Below are 24,642 nucleotides of genomic sequence, written 5' to 3' on the forward strand. Positions count from 1 at the left end.
ATATCAAACTAACTACAAAGTTTACAAAATAAGTTATTATGTATAATCATTCTTAATATGACCCGCATATGATCGCTGGAATGCATGGATATTGGTTTTCTTAGTTTTTTAAAGGTCGTTAATGTATATGATTTGCTGTTTAACAGACATTCACTGCAGTATATGTAACACCAAACATGACGAAGTTCGCCTATTGCAACCAAGTATTATTCGCTTAGCCCAGTTCTGTAACCTCTGTAATCTATTCAATTCTGTTTCATTAGCAAAGAATAATAATTGTTGCTCAAGTGTCAAAATGTGCAGAAAATGCCTATAATGTTCGAGCTGTACAAAATGTGAGAACTTATAATGTTCTAATTTGCCAATTAGGCTTAAGTCATTAATAAATCTACGAATTACATAACACTTTTTCGTGACCTTTTTTATCACTTCGTCGATTTAAAGATTTAAATTTAATTTCTTGTCTATGGTGACATCAAGATCCTTTATAGACTTTGTTGTATCTATCGTGACAATTTTCAATTTAAGTTATTAGCAAAGTACATAACCCCAAGTAACACTATATTATTGTTTTTTCGATAAATGATGCCGCTGTGATATTAATATTTGAAATTTGTCTCATTTTTGTTTTTTTAATAATGTTTGCTTATTTAACATTATTAATAATGTTAGCATTATTTCTTAACAACCGCGGTCGCACTCAATCGATTTCACCAAATGACAAGCGAACTTCCACCACTAAAATATTATTTTACGGTTTTCAATAATTTGGTTTTATCTTAGTTCTGAGGGAGCGGATAAAAAAATAACTTGACAAAAAGATTATTTTTATTTTTGAAATTTCATCTCAGCAAATGGCCCGTATTCAATGAAAAGCTCCCTACAAAACGATAAAAACCCAATTTTCGTTCACCGCTGATTGTGGGATGTAAAGCAATAATCCCAACCACAAACCAAACTTGAATATCATAAAAAATGTACGCTTACACACAGGAACCACAACCAACGGTCCTGTACCGATCCTGATTCTCAAGAGTCCGCAGAAACATATTTATTGGTACCGAGGGTCAACCGTCGTGTAGGGTTCGTCTGTCCGATTGTAAGAGAGGAAAACAACCCTTCTGCAGAAACGTTACGCAAAGCGGAAACGACAAGCATACAGCCATTCAAAATAACATCGTTTGCCCTGCCCGCACAAAACGTGGAAGACAAAGTTAATTTCCGAATCTTTGCAGCGTGTACCGTGGCGGGCCCGCGGCGGCTTTCACTTCCCATCCTCATGGCAGGCTTCGCCTTACCGCAATTGCGCTGCTAAATCGTTTGCGATTGTCAATGAAATTGTGCATCACCCGCTCCCCGCAAAGCTCTGCATAGCGTGGTTTGTCCTATTAAAAGCGGATTATTTACTGGACCTTTCACAAACGGACCTTTACGTTCGCCGGTCCGGTGTGGTTGGAAGCTGTGCATGAAACCGGCGAGAGTCCCGCGGGCGTTCATTTTGGGCACTGCCCAGCATAAACTGAAACGACGCCGCAACTGAACGAGATGGGGCAGCATGGGACCATTTTTCCCGAAACAGGAGACAAAATCAAGAACGACCCCTTTGTTTGGGGAAGGCAGGGAACTGAGAAGCGTATATTTATCGCGAGCGGTATGAATAGCTCCATAGTGCGCGGGTTTCGGGACGATTATGAGCATTTACTGGATTAAAATTGGGAGGCAAGAGCGTACGGTTTTGCAAAGTTTGTGAACATAATATTTAACGAGTTCCTGGGAACCCGGCGATCCAGGATTGTTTCTGTGACTGTTTCGGTGAAAATGAAATTGTACTCCGAATTATATTTATAAACTGAACTTATGAAAATGTTGCAATTACTTTGCACAAAGAGTAGTGGATTGCAGTTGCTCTGTTGTGAGGTGAAATAATCGGTTATTTCGATCGTAGCCACAAATTAATTGACAAATGTATTTCATTGCTGCGCTTTTTGATCATTTCGTTACTTTTGAGTGTTGGCAACCATTTCAACGTTTGGCAGAATCTTATTAGACCTTGACTTTTTATAGACCATTGCAAAGTTTTAACTTTACTCGTTCACTTTATCAACGTGGATCATTATACAAATTGTCATAATGTTTACGTAGTCAAAATTACACCACTTTGCAGCCCATACCGATACAAGAATATTTTTTTCATTACCATTTTTCTTCCCCTTCGACCGACCGACCGACAACGGTGCACGCTTCCCGGCTGCTAACGCACTCGCTGACTGTCACTTGCGACGACCGGAAACAGTCGGTCGTTGCCGAGAGTTACTATGCCTGCAGGCTGAACAGCGGTAGCATTTGCAAATGAATTAATTATTCAAATTGGCGAAACAAAACAGTCCCACCGTAATGCAAATCAGCGCCGCTGAGTGGTTTGCCATTCGACAAGCTGTACAAAACCAACCGACTGTTCCTGTGTGACATGGGTGTGTGTATATGTGTATGTTATATGTCTGTGGTGTGTGTTTTACACTTTGTTTTTGGTGCTATTTTCTGAGCTTTTTACAAATCTTGGATTGCAAATTAGATTGGAATAAAGCATAAAGGATAAATAAAGGATAAAGCACACCAACAATACATTGAAATGTTGTACTGCAGGAAACAATTTTAACACTTTCTTCCAGTAGCAACAATGCCAGTATAAAAGCAGGAAAATAATCAGCTTTGTAATGTTTTCATGTGCGTTTAATATTAAACACCTGACACACAATGTATACTGATATGCTTTTCTTCTTCGGTTCGTAAATAAAACAATTGTTTCAATTTCATTTGTTATTTCCATCTTAGGTAAATCATGGAAAAAAAAACATTTAAGGTACATTTAGGCGCTCAGAACAGTCAAACCAGCGGGTGTTTGTTTTATATTTCGTAAACATTTTCCCACCAATTGCATATCTTCCGGGGCAGATTTTTGTATATTATAGCCTAAATTTATTCAATGCCCATGCCGTAATGCTTTTTTGGTGGCTTTTTGATCGCTTCGTCACTTCAACGGCTCAATCCATTAAATAAGGCAATACATACGTCAGCAAATTAAAATTAGGAAACAAATGCACCGTTTCACAAAACAAAACCAAACCGACTCCAAAAGCAACAAACTGGCCCTTTTTGGAGAGGCTGTTCAAGCTTGTTCAACAAATTTATTTCATCAAGCTCGGTGCAGAGAAAGCAAAAAAAGGGACAAATAGGTGTTGTAAAAATGTGTACACAGTACACATACACCTCTAACCAGCCTTTTCAAGTAGAGCGTGTTGAAAGGGCCACTCAGGGGTGATGTTAAAAAGGTAACCAAAAGAATATTTGCCTCGCCTGCCCAAAGATCACCCAAAAACGGAGGCGCTCCTTTCCTTCCGCTCCGTGGTTTGGGAATATTTGTCCGCTCCTCTAATTTCACCTTTTCCTGCGGGTATGTTTTTTGTGTGCACTTTTATGTTTTGCTTTCCTCCCTGCCTCCTGCCCAGGAAGCATATGCAGACTGCCCTGCCGCTGCTTGTGTTTGACGAAGGGTCGTAACGCTTACGGGCGAGGTGATAAAAATATTACCTTACAACACACCTTGCAGCTTGCCCCGGCGAGGGGTCGTTCATTGAGAAAAGAAAACCCGGAACCAAATAGCGAGAATGCGATAGAGAGAAAGAGGGGGGGGGGGGGAGGAAGAGATAGAGAGTGAACGAGCGACCTGTTCCTTCTGCCGCACCTCGACCAACAAAAAACACCGGACCAGACAGGATTTGGAAGGGGCGTCCGAAACCGGATCTACCGGCCCGGCGGGTGGGCTGCATACACTTTTCCCACGCGCCCGCACACGCTGTCTGCGATAAACTGTAGCCCGTGACAAATCTGGCCCGAGCTTGTTACAGGAATAGGAGGAAGTGGGGTGGTGGCTACCACAAGAAGAATAAAAAAACAACAACGATAAGGTGTCGGACACGGTGGAAAGATCCGGCAAGCTGTTAGCAGCTTATTAAATTTTAAAGCTTTTATTCCCGTTAGCGCACTGTCATGCGCGGGGGTGGCGAGATGATGCTCTCAGCCGACATTTTCCGGGAAGGGAAACTGGTGGGAAGCGGAGCCGTTACAGCGCGGGAGGGATGAAAGGTGAGCATGTAGATGGGCTAAAGATGATAAGCTTGTATCATAACAGGAATAGCCAGTACCGGGCAGCTCTTGTCTTCGTTCTTGCCATTCCCAACCCACCCCAACCCCCTGTTACGTTGTAAGAGCACTGTGCATATTTACTAATTGAATTTTTTCGTGCTTAAAAGATGCTTCGGATTAGCCGTGTAGCTGCCCGGCAGACCAGCTAGACGTCTAGATGGACCAATCGCGATTAGGCTGCACAAGGTTGACCATCAGGCGCTTAGGCTGCAATCGATACTGGGCGTCTAGAAAAATATCGCCGGCCAAGTGCCTATTACGAGGAACAATTTGATATGGTGGCGTCTTAGCAAGTGTGTGCAAGCAAATTTACTTTGTCCATTATTTATTGGAGCAGGGCAGAGAATGTGATGAAGCCTATTGAAAAATTGGAAATAACTTCCCATCGTGCACCTACATCACCGCAGATGACGGTAGTCCTACATGCGTCTAATATGAAACCACAAATACTTACGATGATTACACAAACACACACACGTAACGCCTTTTTGGATTGCCATTATACAACTTTACACATGTCAGGCTTTTCCGCCTCAAACCTTTCAGGCCTGTCAGGCCTCAAAAAGGTAAAGAAAACGGAGGTCATATCTTATCCCAAACGCCCTCCCTGTTCCCTGAACTATCCATGGTGCATGGAAGTTTCAACGACCAAAGTTTCGCCGACCACTACAGAATCGGACAGCGGACGACGTCTGAGCTGTCTGGAATGCTTCGACAAACGCGCGGTTCACGCCCTGGACATGGTCGCGCGCTAGTGACCCTTCGGTACGTAAAACCCGTTGCATTCCAAAAGTTAACTTCAACATCGGTGTCACGTGCTTGAAGCGTAGAATTCCTTCCGGTGCCGAGAAAGAACCTCCCGGTATGGTTTCAACTTTCGCAAATCCAGTCCCCCTTTTTACACTTTCTCCCTCTCTTTCTTGATTTTTCTTCTCTATCATTCTATGTCTCTCTCAGTCTCTCTCTCTCTCTCTCTCTCTCTCTCTCAACCTTTTGGCCCCACCAATCTTGAAATGGAGCAGTAGTAATCACGAGATAAACATCGAAGTGATACTTTTATTTTTGTAGTATCCATTTGGGACGTTTGCCCTCCAACGACGGTGACAGCAAAATGGAGCTTCTTGATTTTTTGTTTTCCTTGCTCGCTTGCTTACTTGCTTCGTCGAGGAAACCGAGTGGACTCTAAAATCCCAACGCAAGCGTAAGTAGTCGGAAGTGCAGACATTCCTGCAGAAGGAGCGACTAGTTTTTCTTTACCCGACCCCGTGAGACGTCTGCTGCTTGGAGGGAAGTAAGCATCCTGAAATTGCAATAGACTGGCGCCATGCCAGTCGGAGAGGCTACTAGAGCCGACCGTGCTCCGGAAAGGAAACGGCGGCCGGGGGCAGACAGGTCCAGGATAATCCAGCTGTCATCATCTGCCGTTACTAGTTCGTGCTCCCGTGCCGTGCTCCCGGGCTCGTGCTTTTGGGGCTCAAACCGTAAGGCATCTGGCAGTAGATGGAGCTGATAAAATATTCACTAGCGTTGAGCGTCAAATGTCGCTTCCGAACTTTACCATTTCCCCACCACTTCCGACCCACACTTTCTGCCAGCTGTCCTTTTACGATTGGTAAAACAAAGAAGCAGCACAAAAAAAAGAAAAGAGTTGTCACTAAGGGACGTACCCGGCGAGCGGGAGTAACAGGGCAGTGGAGCAAATTATTCGAAAATATTTCCTCCCTGCCGTGGTACATGGAAAGATGCAGTGTGAAGAGGGCTACAGAGAGATACGGAGAGAGAGAGAGAGAGAGAGAGAGAGAGAGAGAGAGAGAGAGAGACATTTTTCAAACATTTTCCCCCGAACCGTGGCCGGCAGTTCCGAAACCAGCTTCCCTAAAATGCTCCACGAATAGTTGACACGAGTTTTGTGGTTTTGTTTGAGGTACGGCGACGACCGACCGACGCTGCCGAGGAATCCATACACACAGGCGCACATGCACGTACACACAGCATCAAATTACGGGCAAATCTGTCGTGTTTGTGGCCGGCCCGAGGTAGCATATTGCGGGCAAATTCTGTTCGAGTGGCTCCCGTTGCAGCGTCTGTTTGCCGTATGAGTTTGCCGATTGCTACTGTGAGGGCTTGCGGTAAACGGTTCACAAAGGGTGGTTTAAGGCTTTCCCATGATCACTACGTGACACCTACGTGAGCGACCGCAGCCAGGTGGTTAGATGTTCGGGCCGGCAGAAATAAAAGATTTAGAGTTTGAATCATTAGGAAACGTTGTAGGAGTCCCAGTACCTAAAGTATGAAAGAGTGTGGTGTTGTGATCGTCAATGCCCTGAGCTAGGGGCATCTCATGTTTATGGGAATGGAATAAGCCAATTACTATTGAATTTTAGCACTTCACTTCAGGAATTGCTCTAATCAAGATCAGGAGTGAGCTAAGATAATCGAGTGAAAGTTAAATATATCTGAGGCAAATATGTAACGGAGATTGGGTTGGATAGGATCTCTGTTCATATCTCAAGATGAATCTATGAATCTTCTGAAGACGAACTCGTAGAATGTTAAACCTAAAATGTTTATTCCTATTCGTTTTGTTCTGAAGCTGAAGAATCGTGAGGATTTCGTGTATCTCATATCCAAATGAGAACTGTTCTTTATCGTATCAGCTATCTATAGTTTAATTTATATTGAGAAATGGTTAAAGACATTAACATATACCTGGATTGGGCTGAACAATCGTTTTAATCGGTGTAATCTTAACTCTCTCAGTTTCTGATTGGCCCGTTCGCGATAGTACATGCCGTTGTGACATTGTCCTGTCAACAATAATGATCCAGGAAGCTCGGTATCCTGTAGCTTGACATCGATGCACGCGATCTGCGACAGATCTTGCTACGTCCAATCCTCTCAATAGATCCTTAAATTGTATATTCTGCAGATCTTTCGAGTTATTTCGCAGCTCTATTTGCTTGAGATTTTTTTTTCCTTGAACGTTGAGCGTAATCCATAAAGACTCTATAATTCTTTGGACGTATATTATGTAAATATATATTATCCTATGATGTAATTTGAAGTTTGAACAGTACGCATTATAACAGGATACTCAATGTTTTGGACACTATCATCCTGTACGAGAGCACCTCCAAACCCTTTGATGTATCTACATTAGATATTCTCAAAAATAACTAACACAATTAATTTCACGCTGTGAACGTACTCCAAAACTGCAAAATAGTTTCTAAATCGAGCAAAATTGAGTAATTTAATTTCAATCTGCAAATTCGTTTAACCACTAACTGTTGCACCAGATGCCTGCTCATACACGCCTAAAGAATCAAAAGAAAGAGTAACCAATGTGAAATTCCACCCATCGTAAGTGCGAGGGCGGTATGCCCGTTGCTGAGTAGTAAAGCTGATTTGCAGTATTGTTTTTTTTTTTGTATCTTTTTTCTTTTGTTCAATTTCTCCCACGTTCAGCCACCATGCAGAGCCACCACCGAGCGTAACCAGCAGCGGTGGCAATGAGTAGCTTCCAAAAGGCAGTTGACAATCCCACGCCCGGCACTGATAATAATTGATGACATAAAAACGGTGCATTTCCACTTTATTAAAACAACATAATTACGAGCATTATCGCTGTCCCTGTTTCCTGCTGGGTGTACTGGCAGGTGGGAAATTAATATTTAAAAAATACCACACCATACTTTCTCACACAAACACACACATAAACACATGAAAAGACTACATGAGAACGAAAAAAAAGTTCGCCTCATGTAGAAGGTGTCCATATGGATGCGACAGTCAGGTGCGTTCTCGACACCGTTCAGCTTTTAAACTGCAGCGGATTACAATCCTGGCCACCGAAAAGCGGACGCGGGCGACCCACGGGAAGGTCACGTGCGGCGTCCGTAACCATATCGTCTCGCCTAGTGTGTGCACCTTCCTTCGCGATACGAGTTTTGAATTGGGGCCCGAACTGTCAATAGCAGCCGTTTCGACAAACTCCCGCCTCCAAAAAAGCAGTAATTAATTGCCCCAATCGCCCCAACGAATGGGCACAGAACGGTGTGGTTTTTGGGGCGCACTCAGCAAAGGGGCACACTCAGCTCTTTGCTGTTTGGTGTGAGTGTGTGTATATGATTTTTCCTTTTTTGCTATGGTTGGCTGTTTTTAATTTTCGATACACAAGCAACCGACCCGTGCATCTGCTACGTGCGTTGCAGTTATCATTTGCCTGACAGCTGTGCGCGTGCTGGTGAAATGCACTAACCTAGGTGCGTACCTTTATTTCGTAGCTCAAACTGCATTAATTATAATTTATCCTGGGTTACAAAAAGAAGCACAGTTTTCATTCGTCTTAAATTGTAACACATTCCCAAGTACATGTTCCTTTGAACATGTTCCTTTCCGTTTTAGATCCTAGGCTGAAATATCAATCGTACTGTAGTTACTCGAATCTAATTCTAGCTTTGCGGCTAAAATAATCTAGGCTGAATATCGCAGGCATGTTTTTTGTGGAGTGTGGTTTTTTATGGAGTGTTGGCATGATTACGTGGTACAGTCTCGTGATACAGTTGTCAACTCGAACGACTTAACAACATGTCCGTCATGGGTTCAAGCTCCAAATGGACCGTGCGGCTTTACGTAGGACTGACTATCCTGCTATGGGGCTGGTTCATAAGTCACTGAAAGTCAACCACACAAATGATACAGGCAGGCCTTGATCGACAACCAAAGAAAATAAGAAGAAGAAGAAGTTGACATGATTCCAGCCTCGAACTGTCAAACTTCATACAAAAAAAAACTGACTAGAATCGTGAAAGGTCCCAATGTATGTTTTACTCCTTTAAATTTCAATCGATTTGTTATCGGCATTTGTGTGGCTTGAATCCAAGCAATAATAAACAAATTATAATAATTCTCAATCCATAAATGGTAAGCTGTGCTTTAAAAATGAAACAGATCTTAATAGTTTCATTAATAATCTTAATTATTTTAAATTCTTGTGAAACGTTATGTAATGTAATAGTACCAAAATATTAAGAATTTAAAGAGTGATTCTCAAGTATCTTTAAAGAAATACATAATGACTACATTTGACTTCATGTTGAATAAAATTTCATCATTGGAAAATAAACTGTTTTTCCTAAACTGATTTCTACTCTGAATTTCTACGCTGTATTTCTACCCTAATTCATACGCTGCACACCTGCTCTTCAGTTAAATTCGTCTTTCTGCGGAATCAACAATCAACAACAAGGAACAGTGTCGTTTTAAGGGCCGGAACCGTTCCATGTTTCGTTGCGGATTTTCAACAGGTCCAGATACACATCAAGACAGATATGGATTCAATATTAGTTCCAGGGCTGGTAAGAGTTCCTGATTGGTGTAATGACTATAACGGGTTAGGTATTAGTTCCAGGATCGGTATGGGTTCGGTTTCGGTTATACATATTTTAATGGATACGTTAATCATAAATTCCTGATTTGATTTAGTCAAATTTATTAGTGTATATCAAATTGCAATCATTGCAGTGTACTGCAATGCCAAAAATAATAAATGAAATAACCACTTCAAAAACGCCAATGTATGTAAAAACATCCACTTGCTATTCAGATAATCATCATCGGTTGAACAGTATCACACAGCCGTAAGGAATCCACTAATCTTAAATGTAGTTTCGATTTCACTCCCAAAAATTCAAAGCCTGCTCCAAAACCAGTACTCTAACCCATTCTATACAAGTTGTTTCTATTCGATTTTTCTATCACTCAAGTGTGCGGACGACGGAATCGTCATTTTGCAAGCATTGTAGCAATGGGAAAGTGAAGAAAAGCAGAAAAAACACATGTACAACAAGCTGTCTGTCAGGCAACGATGACACTAGTTCAGACTTTAGTTTAGCAACCAAACGACCAAAAACTCGTCTCCAACTGCTTACCAATATTGCTTCATCCTGGACACACATACATGGGTTGCGCGACCGGTTGCGACCGGAAAAAAAACTTTTGCCACCAACCGCCGGCCGAGAGGCACAAGACACAGAATCGAATTGGAGGGCTAGTATGGGAAGGGCGTAAGGGACGAACAGCACACAAAATCATGACATTTTCAACTGTGACCAAACTACCGTCGCAATCATCGGTGTCGTTTCACGTTGACGACACTCTCGTAGTTGTCAAGATCGTTTCCGTTACGATCCTTGCTCCTTTTCTTGCGGTGTGTTACGTTTTCTTTTCTGCTTTTTGCTGCTCTTGCAACCACTCGAAACCGTTTCAAAGCACCAAACAGGACGCTGAAACAGGGAGCGAGACCAAAAAAGAAAACATAACTACCCATCTGGCTACGGGGACGGCGCGATTCCGGGGACAACATGTTGCATATTACATTACAATTTCTGAAACACTTTTGCCCTTGCTGGGCAGAACGAACGTTCGCCTTCGTTCGTGCGCAAGTATGAGAAAGTTTTTTGATAAATTTTCGGGATTTGATTTCAGGGAAGAAGGGAATCGTTCTTTTTTTTCTTCACTCTTGTACGACGATTCTCGAGAAAGCTTGTGGCCACCAAGGGCACAATGACTTTTATTTATTTACACACACACACACACACATTCCTGAATTCTCGCAAAGACGTGCAGCACCCGCAGGGTCTAGGGGCAACTGTTCGCCGATCTCTTCATTTTTCCTTTTTTGCTCACTAAATCGATGAGGAGGTGTTATCTTCCAATTTCGTGATGGTCTGCAGCAGCTGTAATGTGCGGTCCGCCCAGAGGTGATAATGAAACCGGACCATGTGTTGCCAAGTTTGTTGAAGATGCTGGGCACTTTACCGGAGATGATGAGTTAACACGTTTGCAGCGGCTCAATGTTGGAAGGTTTCTGTCCGTCGTTTGGTCAATTACGATGAGTTGCTCGGTTTTCTTCTCAAAATTCGCATTTTTTTCATAACTTCAACTCATACACTATCGTTCCCTCTGTTTCTTTTTCTCTCTTCTTTCTTTCTTCCTTCCAGCCCTGCAGCCTTTGCCACGCTTGAGATGGTCTTTAGTGGGTCCGGTCCTTCGGTCTGGTACCAGCGCAGGCGGGTATAGTCCTAGAACCCGGTCAGTCAAACGTGCCCATCAGTAAGTCACGCGCCGGTATCGGCCGAGACACGAGCCGTATCGGTAGCAACGAGCAAAGCCGACCAACACACACCCACACAAACCCACGTGTACCCGCCGTGGTCCATCGCCGTGTAAGCTCCTGGCACGGACGCACAGCACGGACGCAACGCTGGCCCACAATCCTCCGGCCGGGGCAGTGCAGCGGGGCAAAGATGCAACCGTTGCCGCCCGGCGCAAGATGACGATCACAGGCGAGGGCTCACGCTCCGCTAGCCGGTGGTGGTGCTGCACGCAGAAAGCACCAAACCACCACCAGCTGGCCCGCGACAGTAGAAAGCGCACCCGACACCGAACCACCCACAAGCGGAGAGGATCCGCGATGAAGCGGACGAAGACAGCGGCAACAACGACAACGACGAGGAGTGAGGGGACAGTGGTGCCGTCCATCTTGGAATTGCCGCCAACGGACAGCTGTAGCCATACTAGTTTTAATTATAAATTTTATCGTTACCAATACCTTCGACCTGTAGCTATTCTGTACATAGCGTTAGCGGTAATTCTAGCGAACGGTAAGCAGCGCCCCAGGGCTGGGTGATAGTGTCCTGCTCGTAAACTGTTTCGGGGTAGTTTAAATGGGTATGGATTCGGCTACGTTGCTCTTCGAAGTATTTACCCTTTCTAAAATGCCGTACTAGGAGTTTATTATTTGCCAAACTGAGAAAACGAAGAGCACTCAACACAGCAAAGAGTGTTCTTTGTAACAATATTAGCTTGGCCGATATCATCAGAGTTGTTTCTCGCATTCTCCTCTTAATAATTTGAAAAGCAACAGCATTTGACTCTAAAATGTTAAGTGTTTGCAAAGATCTTGACGTCAATAATATAGAAAGTGCAAACCAAATTAGGATTTTCAATGGTTTTTTTTTCTCACAACACACTGTACATTTTCAATACTATTACAAACAAATTGCATGCATTTAGGCGCACTTATTATTTTTAAGAATATCCTCGGATACTTACTCTCATTCTCCAGTTTCTCATTATTGTAATGTAATGTAATGTAATGGGTAATGATTATTGTAATGTCATACATATTTTATAGTACAGGAAATTGATAACGTCTTTGAATATTGACTAACTTCTTTTTAAGTTTCAAGTACAATGTTTTTTAAACGCTTGCCAATATAGAGACACTATTTTTTCCAAACTTTGTAAAAAATAACATAAATTCAGGCGCTAAAACTAAAGCATGTTGATATCGTCCTTGAATACTAAGTCACAACTTTTTTAACTTTCCTTTCTATAACCACTAAGCCGTGTATTTTTTATAATCAATTTCAAAACACATTTTTATTAAACAATCTAAAGAACATTATTGATTCAAATGTTTTCTAGGGTTTCCCACAATCTATTGATTGTTTACTATGATTTTCTTGGGCTCGTCTGACGATTTATTCAATTTAGCACAATTTTATTAATTCGTATCCCATAAATTTTTAGTTAACTCGCACACCAACAAAATATCGAAGACAACCAAATTTTTTTGAGAAACAACCAAAAAATCATGGAAACCCTATTAAGCTTAGAAAATTATTACATTAAACAGAGATCACCTTTTCATTTCACTTTTTTTATAAATTGATTTGTGCCACTTACTTCCATGACCATCCTACCTGAAATAGTTGTGCATCTAATAAGGACAAGTGTTACGATTTAGTCGTACATTTTGTGATGCTATGAATGCGTTTACTTATAATATTAGTTTCATAAGATTGTTCTTCTAAAGCAATTGAAGCGTAAAAGTTTGCAACTTTCATCAAAATAACATTATGATTTATTAGTTTCAGTTGATCTATGCATTGTGCATTATACTTATTTATATATCATTATCATAAATCTTTAATTTATAACACAAAACAACTATGATTAGCGTAAAAAATCATGCTGAGTAAATTATACTTTTTTCAAGCCAAAATGCAATCTCGTATGTAACATGTATGACCCGAAATGGTGATTGTAGAAGGAAAGGTGTAGTTTTCGTTACAGAAATGAGGGAAAATTGTTGCATACAAATTGCATAAATCTCAGCGCTACATGCCTTATGTCATACATTAAGGCGCGATCAGAATTTTTAAGCAGTTTTTTTTTTCTTGAGTACTAAGCAACCATCGTTCTGTTTTTTTTGCGAATTGCCAAACGACCTCAAATAATATGATGAGTGCTTTGAAGTGAACACTAACAATACGCTTATTAAAACGCTTCTACTTTCTTTTTTATTTCCTGCATATGGTCACCCAGTGTCAGCATTTGAGCCGGACTTTGTATATCCGTTGGAGAATGTAACCGTTGCAAAAGGTAAGTTTCGTCGGCCGATAAAATATCCCGGAAACCACGAGATTTACCAAGTGCTCCCGTTTCTCCCGTTTTCAAAAGGTCGCGACGCCACGTTCACCTGCGTCGTGAACAATCTCGGTGGTTATCGGGTGAGTGGGGAAGCAACTCCGGCCCGGGTATGTATCCGATTCCGACGTGAAATATGGTATCGATTCTTCCCTGATTTCTGTGGCACTACTTTCTGTTTCGTTTCACAACCGCTGAAAGCGCACATACCTTCTCCCCTTTCCTACTCCAAATGTAACGACTCCAAAAGTCCCTGCCAACCTATACGTCAAACGATGATTATTTGCCATGGAACCGTAAAAGTAAAAGACATCCTTGCCGTTCCAATCGACGGTGTCTTGTTCGTTTGTTGGCGTGAGGTTGGTTGGCGGACCAGCCTGCACTACGAAAACCCAGCGACACGTAACGACGATACTCTGCTCGTCGGAACTGGGGGAGGCTATTCTACATTGGCCACACGTTCGAGTATATGCCAGCTGAACGCGAAAACTAAAAAAGAAAAAAAAGTCTGCACAAAACGCGAAAAGAAAGCTCAAATCATTGAAAGCTCACATCAGTCACGTGCAGAAAACGGAACGAGCGCGAACAACCTCCACCAAGCATAGCACACAAAGGCACCCTCCAGTTCCTTCCTCTTCACTCCAAACCCATCCGATCAAAGCACATTCATTCGTTTGCGAGTTATACTTCTTTCTTCTTTTGTTTTGTTTTACACCACGAGCGAGTTGAAACGTTGATATCTAACATTTCCCAGTGCACCGCATTTTAGTGGCGTAGCAGCGCACCACGAAACAGACCAAAGCGTATTCTTCCCACCACCACCACCACCACAACTGCAAACTGCACCAGTAGTGTAAGCACCGTGTTATGCACCAATCACGCTCCCCCCAATAAAAAGAAACCTCTGCACATCCCCTCCAACTTAATTTCCGATACGCTGTTGTTGCCTCGTTGTCTGAGACTACGGACAACCAGCATCTTCACATGTCCAGTCCGTTATTCCCCGTCCCGAGTACTATCCCCTTGTTTTTCAGCTCAACACCTGCAAAGTTGCACCAATATGCACAACCATCCTCCAGTTCCAACCGTTGTCCAAAACCGATCAATTACGCAAAAAAGCAACCCCCAAAAGCAAGATCCTTCCAAAACTCTCTCTCTCTCTCTCTCTCACACACAACCAAGCACCAAGCACCGCCTGCACCAAGTAATGGTAGTATTTGCACCGAACTTTACCATTTTTGCAGCACCAGCACCATCACCGGCCAAATGCCAGCACACGCACTAGTTGCCCTGCACCAACCCTTACCCCCTTGTGTTTCTTTTGGGATTTTCAGTTTCTTGCACCGTCTTGCACCACCGTCGTGCACCATGTTAATGCGCGTCCACACAAATCGGAAGGATTCAATGCCATATTTCATGGCGTTTTTTTGTTTTCCTCGGCCAGCAGTACGTCCCCGCAAGCCTGAAACCGTGTCCACGCGGCACACAAGTTTTGCGGTTTGCGGGGACGTTAGGGATTCGATACGCCTAGCAGTCGCTTTCTAGTTAATGTGTTACAATGTTTTTCTGCACCAAAAAAAGCGTATGCATGCATGCTGTAGTTATTTTTAAACCTAGTCCAACAAAGCTTTTTACCATTTACCATTTAGGATGAGTTCCTAAGAGATAAAATCAATTTGAATTTACTAAACTAGACTTAAAACAGCAACTTTGCAAGGTTCATTGCATAATTCAAGGCGTTTTCATACTAAAAAAAAAGTTCCTCGATGTGACAACTCTTGAGGGTATGCAATATGATGCAATATTTTAAATTATTTTCGGCATTTCATTCAAAATAAAAAAAAAGTAAACTAATCTTTTCTTAAGTACGATAACATCAAACTACATACCTTTTAGGCACTGCTCACTTTATTAGTATCTACTTTTGTGTTTTCACAATGTGAACTATTCCATACGCCAACTACTCTTATTACATTCGTTACGCATTCAAACTGACCACCTAACCTATAAGCGCTCGTTTGCATCCCCGTAGCCTGTATGCATGTCCGTGTATTCCAAACGCATGACTCGTTTGCTTTTCCTACCGTGTGTGTGTGTCGTTTTGCACTATCACTCCTCACCCAATGTCGACTAATCAAACCCAGGTTGATCACCAGGAACGTGCATGCAGGCAGACAGTGACCCATTGACCTGGAGTCCAGACCGTATGCTGCTGTGAAGAACGACTTACTGCAGTAAAAGTGAGACGACAAACTCACACAAATGCGCAAAAAAAACGGATAAAAGGAACACATGGGTCACTGCTGGCTGCATGTGAAAGCTCGCTGCTCGCTGTACGATTGCACTATTACTTGTATGAGTACGTTTTAAAGCGTGTTTGAGGGAGTGCGTGTGTGTGTGTGTGTATGGATTAGTGTACATGAAAAGAGTGTATGTGTGCGTGTGTTTGTATTTTATGTTTATGTTAACCGATATCATACCGTTCAATAGCACCGTTCATTAATATTAGCCGGGGTTTGTTTTCTGTTTGCTGCTCGCTGCTGCTGCTGCTGTCATGCCGTATATCCTTCCCTCCTGGGACAACCATGCCAATGTCATGCAGGTGGCCTGGATTAAGGCGGACGCAAAAGCAATCCTGGCGATACACGAGCACGTCATCACGAACAATGGCCGGTTGTCGGTGACGCACAACGACTACAACACCTGGACGCTCGTGATCCGGAACGTCAAGATGGAGGACCGGGGCGTCTACATGTGTCAGGTCAATACGGATCCGATGAAGATGCAGGTAACGGATCGATCAGTAGCCCGGCTGCATCGCACTACAGTATCGCTGTCTCTCCCTTTCTTTCCCTCGCTGCTGTGGCAGACCGCTTTTCTCGAGGTGGTGATACCGCCGGACATCATCTACGAGGAAACGTCCGGCGACATGATGGTGCCCGAGGGTGGCTCGGCCAAGCTCATCTGCAAGGCGCGCGGCTACCCGAAGCCAAAGATCGTGTGGCGAAGGGAGGACGGGCGTGAAATCATCGCCCGCAATGGCACGCACGGCAAGATGAAAGGTACGTAGGGGACCAAGCTATCGGTAAGCTGCCGTAAAGCAGTGCCAATTTGTTCAAGCTGAGTAGCTGAGCGAAACAAAACAGCAACAACCAACAACAAAAAAATACACCAGCAAAGCCTCTTCAGCGGTAAAGTCATCCTAACGCTCGTTCCGTTCACTGCACTTCTCTCCGTCTCACTCTATTTACACACAGCAACGATAGTCGAAGGTGAGATGTTGTCGCTGACGAAGGTGACACGTTCCGAGATGGGAGCGTACATGTGCATCGCCTCGAACGGCGTACCACCGTCCGTGAGCAAACGGCTCAAGCTGCAAGTACACTGTAAGTAGCCGAAACCACCGAAACCACCGACGGTACCAGAGAGTGAAACAGAATCCGTAGCCAAGACCCTGCCCCCGAATCGATTCACCCGAGCTCGGTGTGAATGGGACCGTGCACAGGCACAGTGGGCATTTCCATTCGCTCTGGCATGAAAAAGCAGTATTTTAGAGTTTTGAATGCTTTCAAGGTTTTCCAAACCAATTCCCAATGCTTACGACATTTTTCTTTGCCTGCGATATGTATTTCAACAGTTGCCAAATGTTGCAATTTCATCATAATAATGTTTCAGTTCTGCCACATGATTTTCAACACGTCTCAAGCTTGATTGAGTTTAAAAGTTCTTTGCGATGTGTTGAAAATCTTGTGAAGGAAATGAAATTTTATTATGATGCAAATACACTATTTGAAAGCTGTTGAAAAACATCTTGAAGGCGATGACTACAGGGTTTTCCAAGTCAGTTTCAAATGTGTACATATTTCTTAACCGCCTTCAAGATGTTGTTCAACAGCTGTCAAATGGTGTATTTGCTTCATAATAAAATTTCTGTTTTTATATTTGATTTTCAACAAATAACAAAGAAGTGAAAAACTCAATTCAGCTTAAATCATGTTAAAAATCATGCTAATGAAATTATAAATTATTACGATGGAAATGAAATGTCCGATCGATGTGGAATAGCATTTTGCACGCGGTCAATAACAGTGTTTACATTCGAAACTGACTTGGGAAACCCTGTATTTACCGCCTCCAAGATGTTTTTCAACAGCTGTCAGATGGCTTCTTAATAAAATTTCAGTTTTTACACATGATTTTCCACACATCACAAATAAACTGTCAAACTTAATCCAGCTTGAGACGTGTTGAAAATCATGTGTAAGGACTGCAACATTATTTTGATGCAAATACAACATTTGACAGCTGTTGAAAAACATCTCGCAAGAAATGAAAATATTGTATTGGAAATTGAGCTTCGCAAAATACTGTAAAATATACTGTATAACTGTTAGTAACCTATCTGTGAACTATCGTATGAAGTAAAAATGTGTACATATTTATGTTCTTTTTTTACTTTATTTCTTAAAATGTTGCCAGATTAGCAGATTAGCTACCGAAATTAAACTCTATGCCAAAGCGCTACTTACAGAATTGTAACGTAAATTAACAGAGTAATAACAGAACTGTAAAAAGCCATATTTACATTTAGTAAACCAAACCTGCATTTAACATGCAAACCAGCATGATGCCCAATTTACTGCAAAACAGTTCGCAAAAGGCACGATTTGCTCACCGATTGGCAACGCAAGAGAAAAAAAAACTCAACACGCCCAGTAGGTTGCGCGAAATTTTGATCACCTGCGCCAACCACCGTGCGGTGCTGTCCGGTGCAAGCGAGCCTAGCAATGCAAAGGTGAAACGGGCAAAGATGAACTGCCGGCCAGCCCACGGGTACGGAGCAAGATGCAAACCGTCGGGAGTCGAATCACACATTCCGGTCTCGTCCGAGCTATCAGTTTCATTCAGCGACCATTAAAATCCCCCCGAGACCGAGCCGTATCATCTGGGTTTCCTGGGGCCGTGGCCCACCCCCTGAGAGCCAACACGATGACGATGCCGTTCGGGTCGTTTGCCTTTACGGTCCGCTCGTACCCATTTTGCAAAACCCCCCTTGTCAGCCGAGAGTCCTCGGGTTAGGGCCGATGCGACCCACGATACGAACCGGTGCCCTTCCGGAACGCATACTGATGTCATGGTTTTGTCATCACATCCGGTACCGGCAGAAGGGATGAAGAGTGTTGCTGCTGCCGGAGAGTCATGGGCGAAATTTCAATTTAATTCAATTCTTACATTTGATGCTCTGGCCGGTACTGGCTAGGGCGCTACGTCGGCGCGTACCTTGTCCGGTGCTACCCAGACGCTTGATCTGCATCCAGCCCCGTACGGTCTCTTCATTTTCGTACTCAATTGCGAACCTTTGCCCTGGTACCTTTCACAACCACATACACACACATTCGTTTTGTTTTTTGGCTTTTTTTCTGCATGAGAGAAGCTTCGGGACGTCCTTGGGCGGCTTCACATCATCGTCACTATCGGCTTTTTGCGAAAGACCAACGACCCGAGGGCTGAGGTTTTGTACCAAGCTGGAAACTGAACGCGCCGAACAAGCAGGAGCGGTGACAATTACCATACAAATGTTAGTCATGTTATTAAAAATACCGTAACCCTACCCGTTACCTTCCATTCTCACCCACACTCACTACACTACTATCAACAATCTCAGCCCGCCAGGATGGGGTTTGTGTGTGTGTGTGTGTGTGTGTGTGTGTGTGTGTGTGTGTGTGTTGCAGAGCCAAAACCGGCGGCCAAAAATTAGACACCGATGCCTTACTGGCTAGACCCAGTGTATGAAAGTTTATGGTTCATTATGCGTTTTGCTGGTGCCTGCCGGAGCGAAACACAAAAACGGCACGACAACGTGCCTACCCGGGGACGTTGCTTATCGTTGCCGTCAGCTTCCAAGTTTTACCCCACCGCTGCCATGCCCCATCTACCGCCCGATCGTACGAAACGAAAAACGCTGCCAAGGAGCAGGGCAATTGGGAGGAAGCTCGGAAGCTGCTGGTGCTAGTGTCGTAAAATGAAGGGACACATTTTAAAACCCCCTCCACTCCGCCAGTCTGTCAAACCCCTTTGCACGGCCGTTACATTTATTGGACTCCCTCGCTCCCCTTTCGCCAGCCATGAAACGCACTGTGGCGCACTTTATGCCACAAGTCATGCGAGCGTCATTGAGCGGGGTTAATTTTCATCTCCAGTCCCAGAAATCAGAAGCGTATTTGGACAGTGCGCTGCACCAGTAACTGGCATTCAATCGTAGGCAAACTGCAGCATTGTCCCTACTTTAAATGCACGGCCAAAGAGGGAACTCTCTTGCAGTCTCCGTTCGTTCGTTGGGAGTGCCGAAGTGAGCTCACTCGCCTCGCTCATAAGCTGCTCAGTGTAACCTCCTGGTACGAGAGAGAGAGAGAGAGAGAGAGAGAGAGAGAGAGAGAAAGAGGGCCTAGCGCTAAATTAACACGCTGTAACTGAGCGCTACTCCTTGTCACGTTCACCGGCCTACATTCATGGTACCTTCCCCCCCCCCCCCCCTGCGCCCGGGGAAGCGTTTAAGCTAATCGCTCAAACCCGTTCACTGCCACACGTTGAAAGGCGGCCGAAAGGGTTTGCAGGACATTTCTATCTCCCTTTACACCCGGCGGCAGCACAGCACCCCACCCGCTCACCAGCACCCTTTGAAAGGGGTGAAAAACTTTTCCCATGAACACCGTCCTGGCGGTTTTGGCGCGGCCGGGGCGGGCTGCAGGGAGTTTGCGTTTTTGTTTGATGTGGCAAGTGTTTGTGTGCCGTGGAATATTGTTTGATAATTATTATTAATTTTAATACCTTTTCCTCGCTGCCCCCTACACCTTCTCCACCCCCGCTGTCTACTAATCGGTGTCCCACAGCGTGACACAGTGAGCGTGAGAGGGTGTAGGGTAGGCGAAGCACTTGGCCGTAAAGTGTGTCAATGTTGCACATAAAACACTCCGAAAACAGGTGTAAATTAAACACGTCCCACAGCACGGGAAGCATGTGCCGGTTGGCGTTTATGATTTCTTACCCCGGCAGGGGGAAGCAACCTCCTTCCACGTCGTCTATTTGGGTGGGGTTTTCCGTAACCGCTGGCAATGGTTGCACGTGGCGTGCGCTTGTAGCTCGATATGAAATATGACAAAGCCCGTGCGAAACGTGCGCGGGGTGTAAAAGTGGCGTTGCCGGTGCTACACTGTCAAGATTTGAGGTTGTAATTATGCGAAAGCAAGCTTAAATCGAGACCGTTCCATTGTTGTGCCAAGATTTTATAATTGCTTTATTTGGAAAGGGAAAGAGCAAACCGAATATTGGCACGATTTTTTTTTTTGGGCTAAACGAGCTCTGTTTCAACACTACAATCCTTACGGCAGTGTACTGGATTATTTGCGAGAAATGCATCCTTGGAGCCTTTCTATTTTGAAAATGAATAGATGTAAAGATTTATTTATAATATTTGATAGTAAAATTTGTTACAATCAAACAAATCAAATCACATAAATGTTTCTATAAACACAAAACTTCTCTAACATACTAACACTTTCTGAAAGCTGAGAAACGTGTATTCTGCTTCTTGGGTGGACCAGGCGCGACTATACGTTTCTCTGCATCCGGAAAGTCCATCACTGATCAATTATTTTTCTTCTTGATTTAACAATCTACGCGATTCAGCTATAACACTGGAATCAGGTGTAATATCAATGCAATTCTTTTCAAACCCCATTCGTTTGAAACAAATAGATGGCAGTTCAAAGGACAAAAAAAATGTGGCAAGGTGAACATATTTATGAAGGTACAGGAAGATGGTTGAATGAACATTGCAAGCGGCGCTAAGAATCCGAGTATCAGAATCTTTTTGAATTTGATGGCTATATGCGACAAATTTTAAATATGTAAATGATTTTGCAGCATTTTAGAACTACTTTCGGATCGCATGGAAATAACATCTTACTCGGTCGATACTTAGCCTAAGAGAGAGTTCTATGTATTAAGTATGCTTGAACCATGCTGTGTGTATGTTTATGTCTATATGCTGGTTGGTTCAGTACTGAACAATCGAGCAGTACGCCACATGCAGAAATAATATAATGTTGTTCAAAGTCTAAAAATCTTACTGTACCACTACATGATTCTACAACTTTATTTTCCCATTGACGATAGCGTACAATCATATATCATTCGGTATCGCGAATAAATGTACATATTTTAACAGTCGTTTAAAGTTCATTTTGGATTAACCGACTTCATTTGTTGTCCATTCCTGGTAAAATAAACGATCGTCAAAACAGTTAGACTGCTCGATATCGCAAAGAGGCACACACAATTGTTTAATGGTTCAATAATATTAACTGATTCTAAAGATAAATAACATACTACACGTACGTTCATACTGTCCTTTATAACGACTAAGCCGTATTGGTATTGTCTTAAAGCAAGGATACCTTTTGCAGCACCTTTTCATAAGCATAACAACGTAATGATATCTTTCAACATATGATTTAAACATATGTGCTTACCCTATCAACGAATGATCATACAAGCGCTTTCCGTTAGATTTAAGCTAAAGAAATTTGCTACTGACGTCATTTAAACGTCGTGCCTCCTTGCTTATTTACATGTCCACTTTCACTTAAAATTTCTTTTTGATACCGTTCAATCGTAGCCATGTCATAGATACCAATTACATCCAACAGGAAAAAAACTGCCTAATAGGACATTAGCACCATTGAAAAAAAAAAACATTTTCCCGGGGAAAATACCGTTATTGTCGAGTAAATAACCGTTAACATTTGTCCGAAAATTGAAAATACCTGATTTGGTACATCCCAGACTACAAAAAGTAAAAAAAGGAAATTTAAAAACCAAAACTTGTTTTTGTTTGATAACATAAGCTGACGGAGGAAGGTGGGCGGGTGGGGTGTTTTATTCTTGCAACGTTAAAATTTGTTACACCTGGGGAGGAAAAGAGCAGGAAATTTGCTATTTTAGCGTTACGTAATTGATGGATGACGCTTTACTCGTTTTCAAAGAAATGTGTTTTTTTTTTAATTTTACTATTTTTGAATCAGTTGTTTGTGATTAGACAAAAACGGTAGAGTAACTTAAACTTTGACCATATTAATAATTTAAATAAACACACAACAAATAAATTAAAGGCACAAAGCCCAAAAAGCTAATTTTACGCACGATCTCTTTTAAATAATTAATTTAGTGTTTAATCGATTCTTCTTCTACGTGGACATACCGCCTTTCGTGACTTATTCAGTATTACGCAGCTGGATAGATATTCTTGCTACGGAGGCACGGTCCATATGAGGCTTGAATCCATGTCGGGCATGCTATATCAAATTGATCGTGCACAAAAAATGGCATGCACAATGGTAGCAATGAATCGTAGCCCAAAATTAAAACAACAAAAAAAAACTAACATATGGCCTCTTCTTTCTTTCACTGCAACAGTTCATCCGCTAATCCAGGTGCCAAACCAGCTCGTCGGTGCGCCGCTCGGCACGGACGTAACGCTCATCTGCAACGTGGAGGCATCCCCGAAAGCCATCAACTACTGGCAGCGTGAGAATGGTAAGTCCACAGCTTCAAGCAACCAGTGGAAACCAAGAGAACAAAAATCCTCCATCAAACAAACCATGGCAAATCTTGATCGGGCCGGACCAAGGTACGGGAACGGCTCACCAGGGTGAACCATTACGGAACGAGCGACTAGGCGCCTCCACTATTACGCGCGGGTGTAATTAATCTTCACTAATGCATGGGGTGGGGCTTGAGGGGGCCACCTGAACAAACAAACACACAAAAATCCACTTCCATCCCATCCAACAATCCCAGCAGGAGAGCAACAGCGAGCTGTAGCTACCCAAAACTGGTTGCAAACAAACGCCACTGCTAACCGGTGCGGGAAAAAGAGTTTCCATTTTCCCTTCTGATGCTCACTTTTGGTCACTACACTTTTGCGTACAATAAATGCAATTTTGAGTTGAGCTGGGAATGGGTAGCATTTTTTATTCCCCTTGTTTTTGCTGCAGCAAAAATATTACCCTAACGCCCAATGCCGGGCAATGTTGTGCTGACGTGCTTGTGCGATGGGTTACGTTTAATTTATTGAAAATTAATTTTCGCACAACCACACACACGCACACGGTGGCACTGGCCGTTTGGCTTCCCTCCCTTCTTCCTCCTTTGTTTAACCTGCATCAACACACTCACACACGTGCATAGGCGTTTCACACGAAGGAGAGCTTTCCGCAAGCTGCGCGCATCGCCAATAGAAGCGCAATAGAATACGGCAATAGAAGCGAATATTTTCGAAATCGTTTATCTCTTGGCCAGCTGTTGATTACTTGAAAGCTCAGGTCGCATTTAGAGGTTCGCGGAAGGTATGGAAAAGATTTTGGAATGCAAGTCCCGGTAGTGAGTAAAAAGTATGCACTCCGCAGCACGCTCCCAGCTTCACTAATATTCACCAACCGAGCAGGAGGCACAAATTTTGAAACCCATTTTTTGTCCTCCCTTCTTTCCTTTGCCTTTTGCTGTTGCGCTTTTCACGCACAATGGTGGACACACAAACTGCTACTACATCCCCTTGCTCCACTCACCAATTCGACAGTTACACATACAGACACATAGTGCGGTGGCTACCGGTTTGCGCCTTTTGCTATCGCGTCATCGCGGTGGATGGTCATTTAAAACGCAATTTTGGCTATCATCTCCTACCCTGCTGCCGTTTTTACTCTCATCCCATTAAATTCTCACCCACCGCCCTCTTTTTGTCCCTCCACCAAACCGAAGCATTCATTGCAACGATTGTGTGCTGCATCGCATAAACGATACCGTTTAGCAGGCCGACGCATTACAGTCGAGGCGCGTGACGGGAGGAGACGAGCAAAAAAACGCATCGTGGTGGACCTAGAA

General features: G+C 43.3%; 1 protein-coding gene across 5 annotated transcripts in view; it reads left to right on the forward strand.

Annotated features, from left to right (window-relative positions):
- LOC1277377 (protein amalgam) overlaps positions 1–24,642 on the forward strand; it is a 65,916-nt gene that overhangs the window by 30,961 nt on the left and 10,313 nt on the right. For 4 of the 5 annotated variants that reach the window (XM_061643410.1, XM_061643519.1, XM_061643472.1 and 1 more), the window contains 7 exons: positions 11,208–11,870; positions 13,600–13,656; positions 13,735–13,811; positions 16,304–16,489; positions 16,571–16,763; positions 16,959–17,087; positions 23,176–23,295. In XM_061643410.1, the coding sequence (XP_061499394.1) occupies positions 11,540–11,870; positions 13,600–13,656; positions 13,735–13,811; positions 16,304–16,489; positions 16,571–16,763; positions 16,959–17,087; positions 23,176–23,295 (1,093 nt within the window). In that variant the 5' untranslated portion in view covers positions 11,208–11,539. The remainder of the gene's footprint in view (positions 1–11,207; positions 11,871–13,599; positions 13,657–13,734; positions 13,812–16,303; positions 16,490–16,570; positions 16,764–16,958; positions 17,088–23,175; positions 23,296–24,642) is intronic. The other variant, XM_061643603.1, reaches the window with a different exon arrangement.

This window comes from Anopheles gambiae, chromosome X (genome assembly GCF_943734735.2).
Source record: "Anopheles gambiae chromosome X, idAnoGambNW_F1_1, whole genome shotgun sequence".
In the NCBI taxonomy this organism is placed as follows: Eukaryota; Metazoa; Arthropoda; class Insecta; order Diptera; family Culicidae; genus Anopheles; species Anopheles gambiae.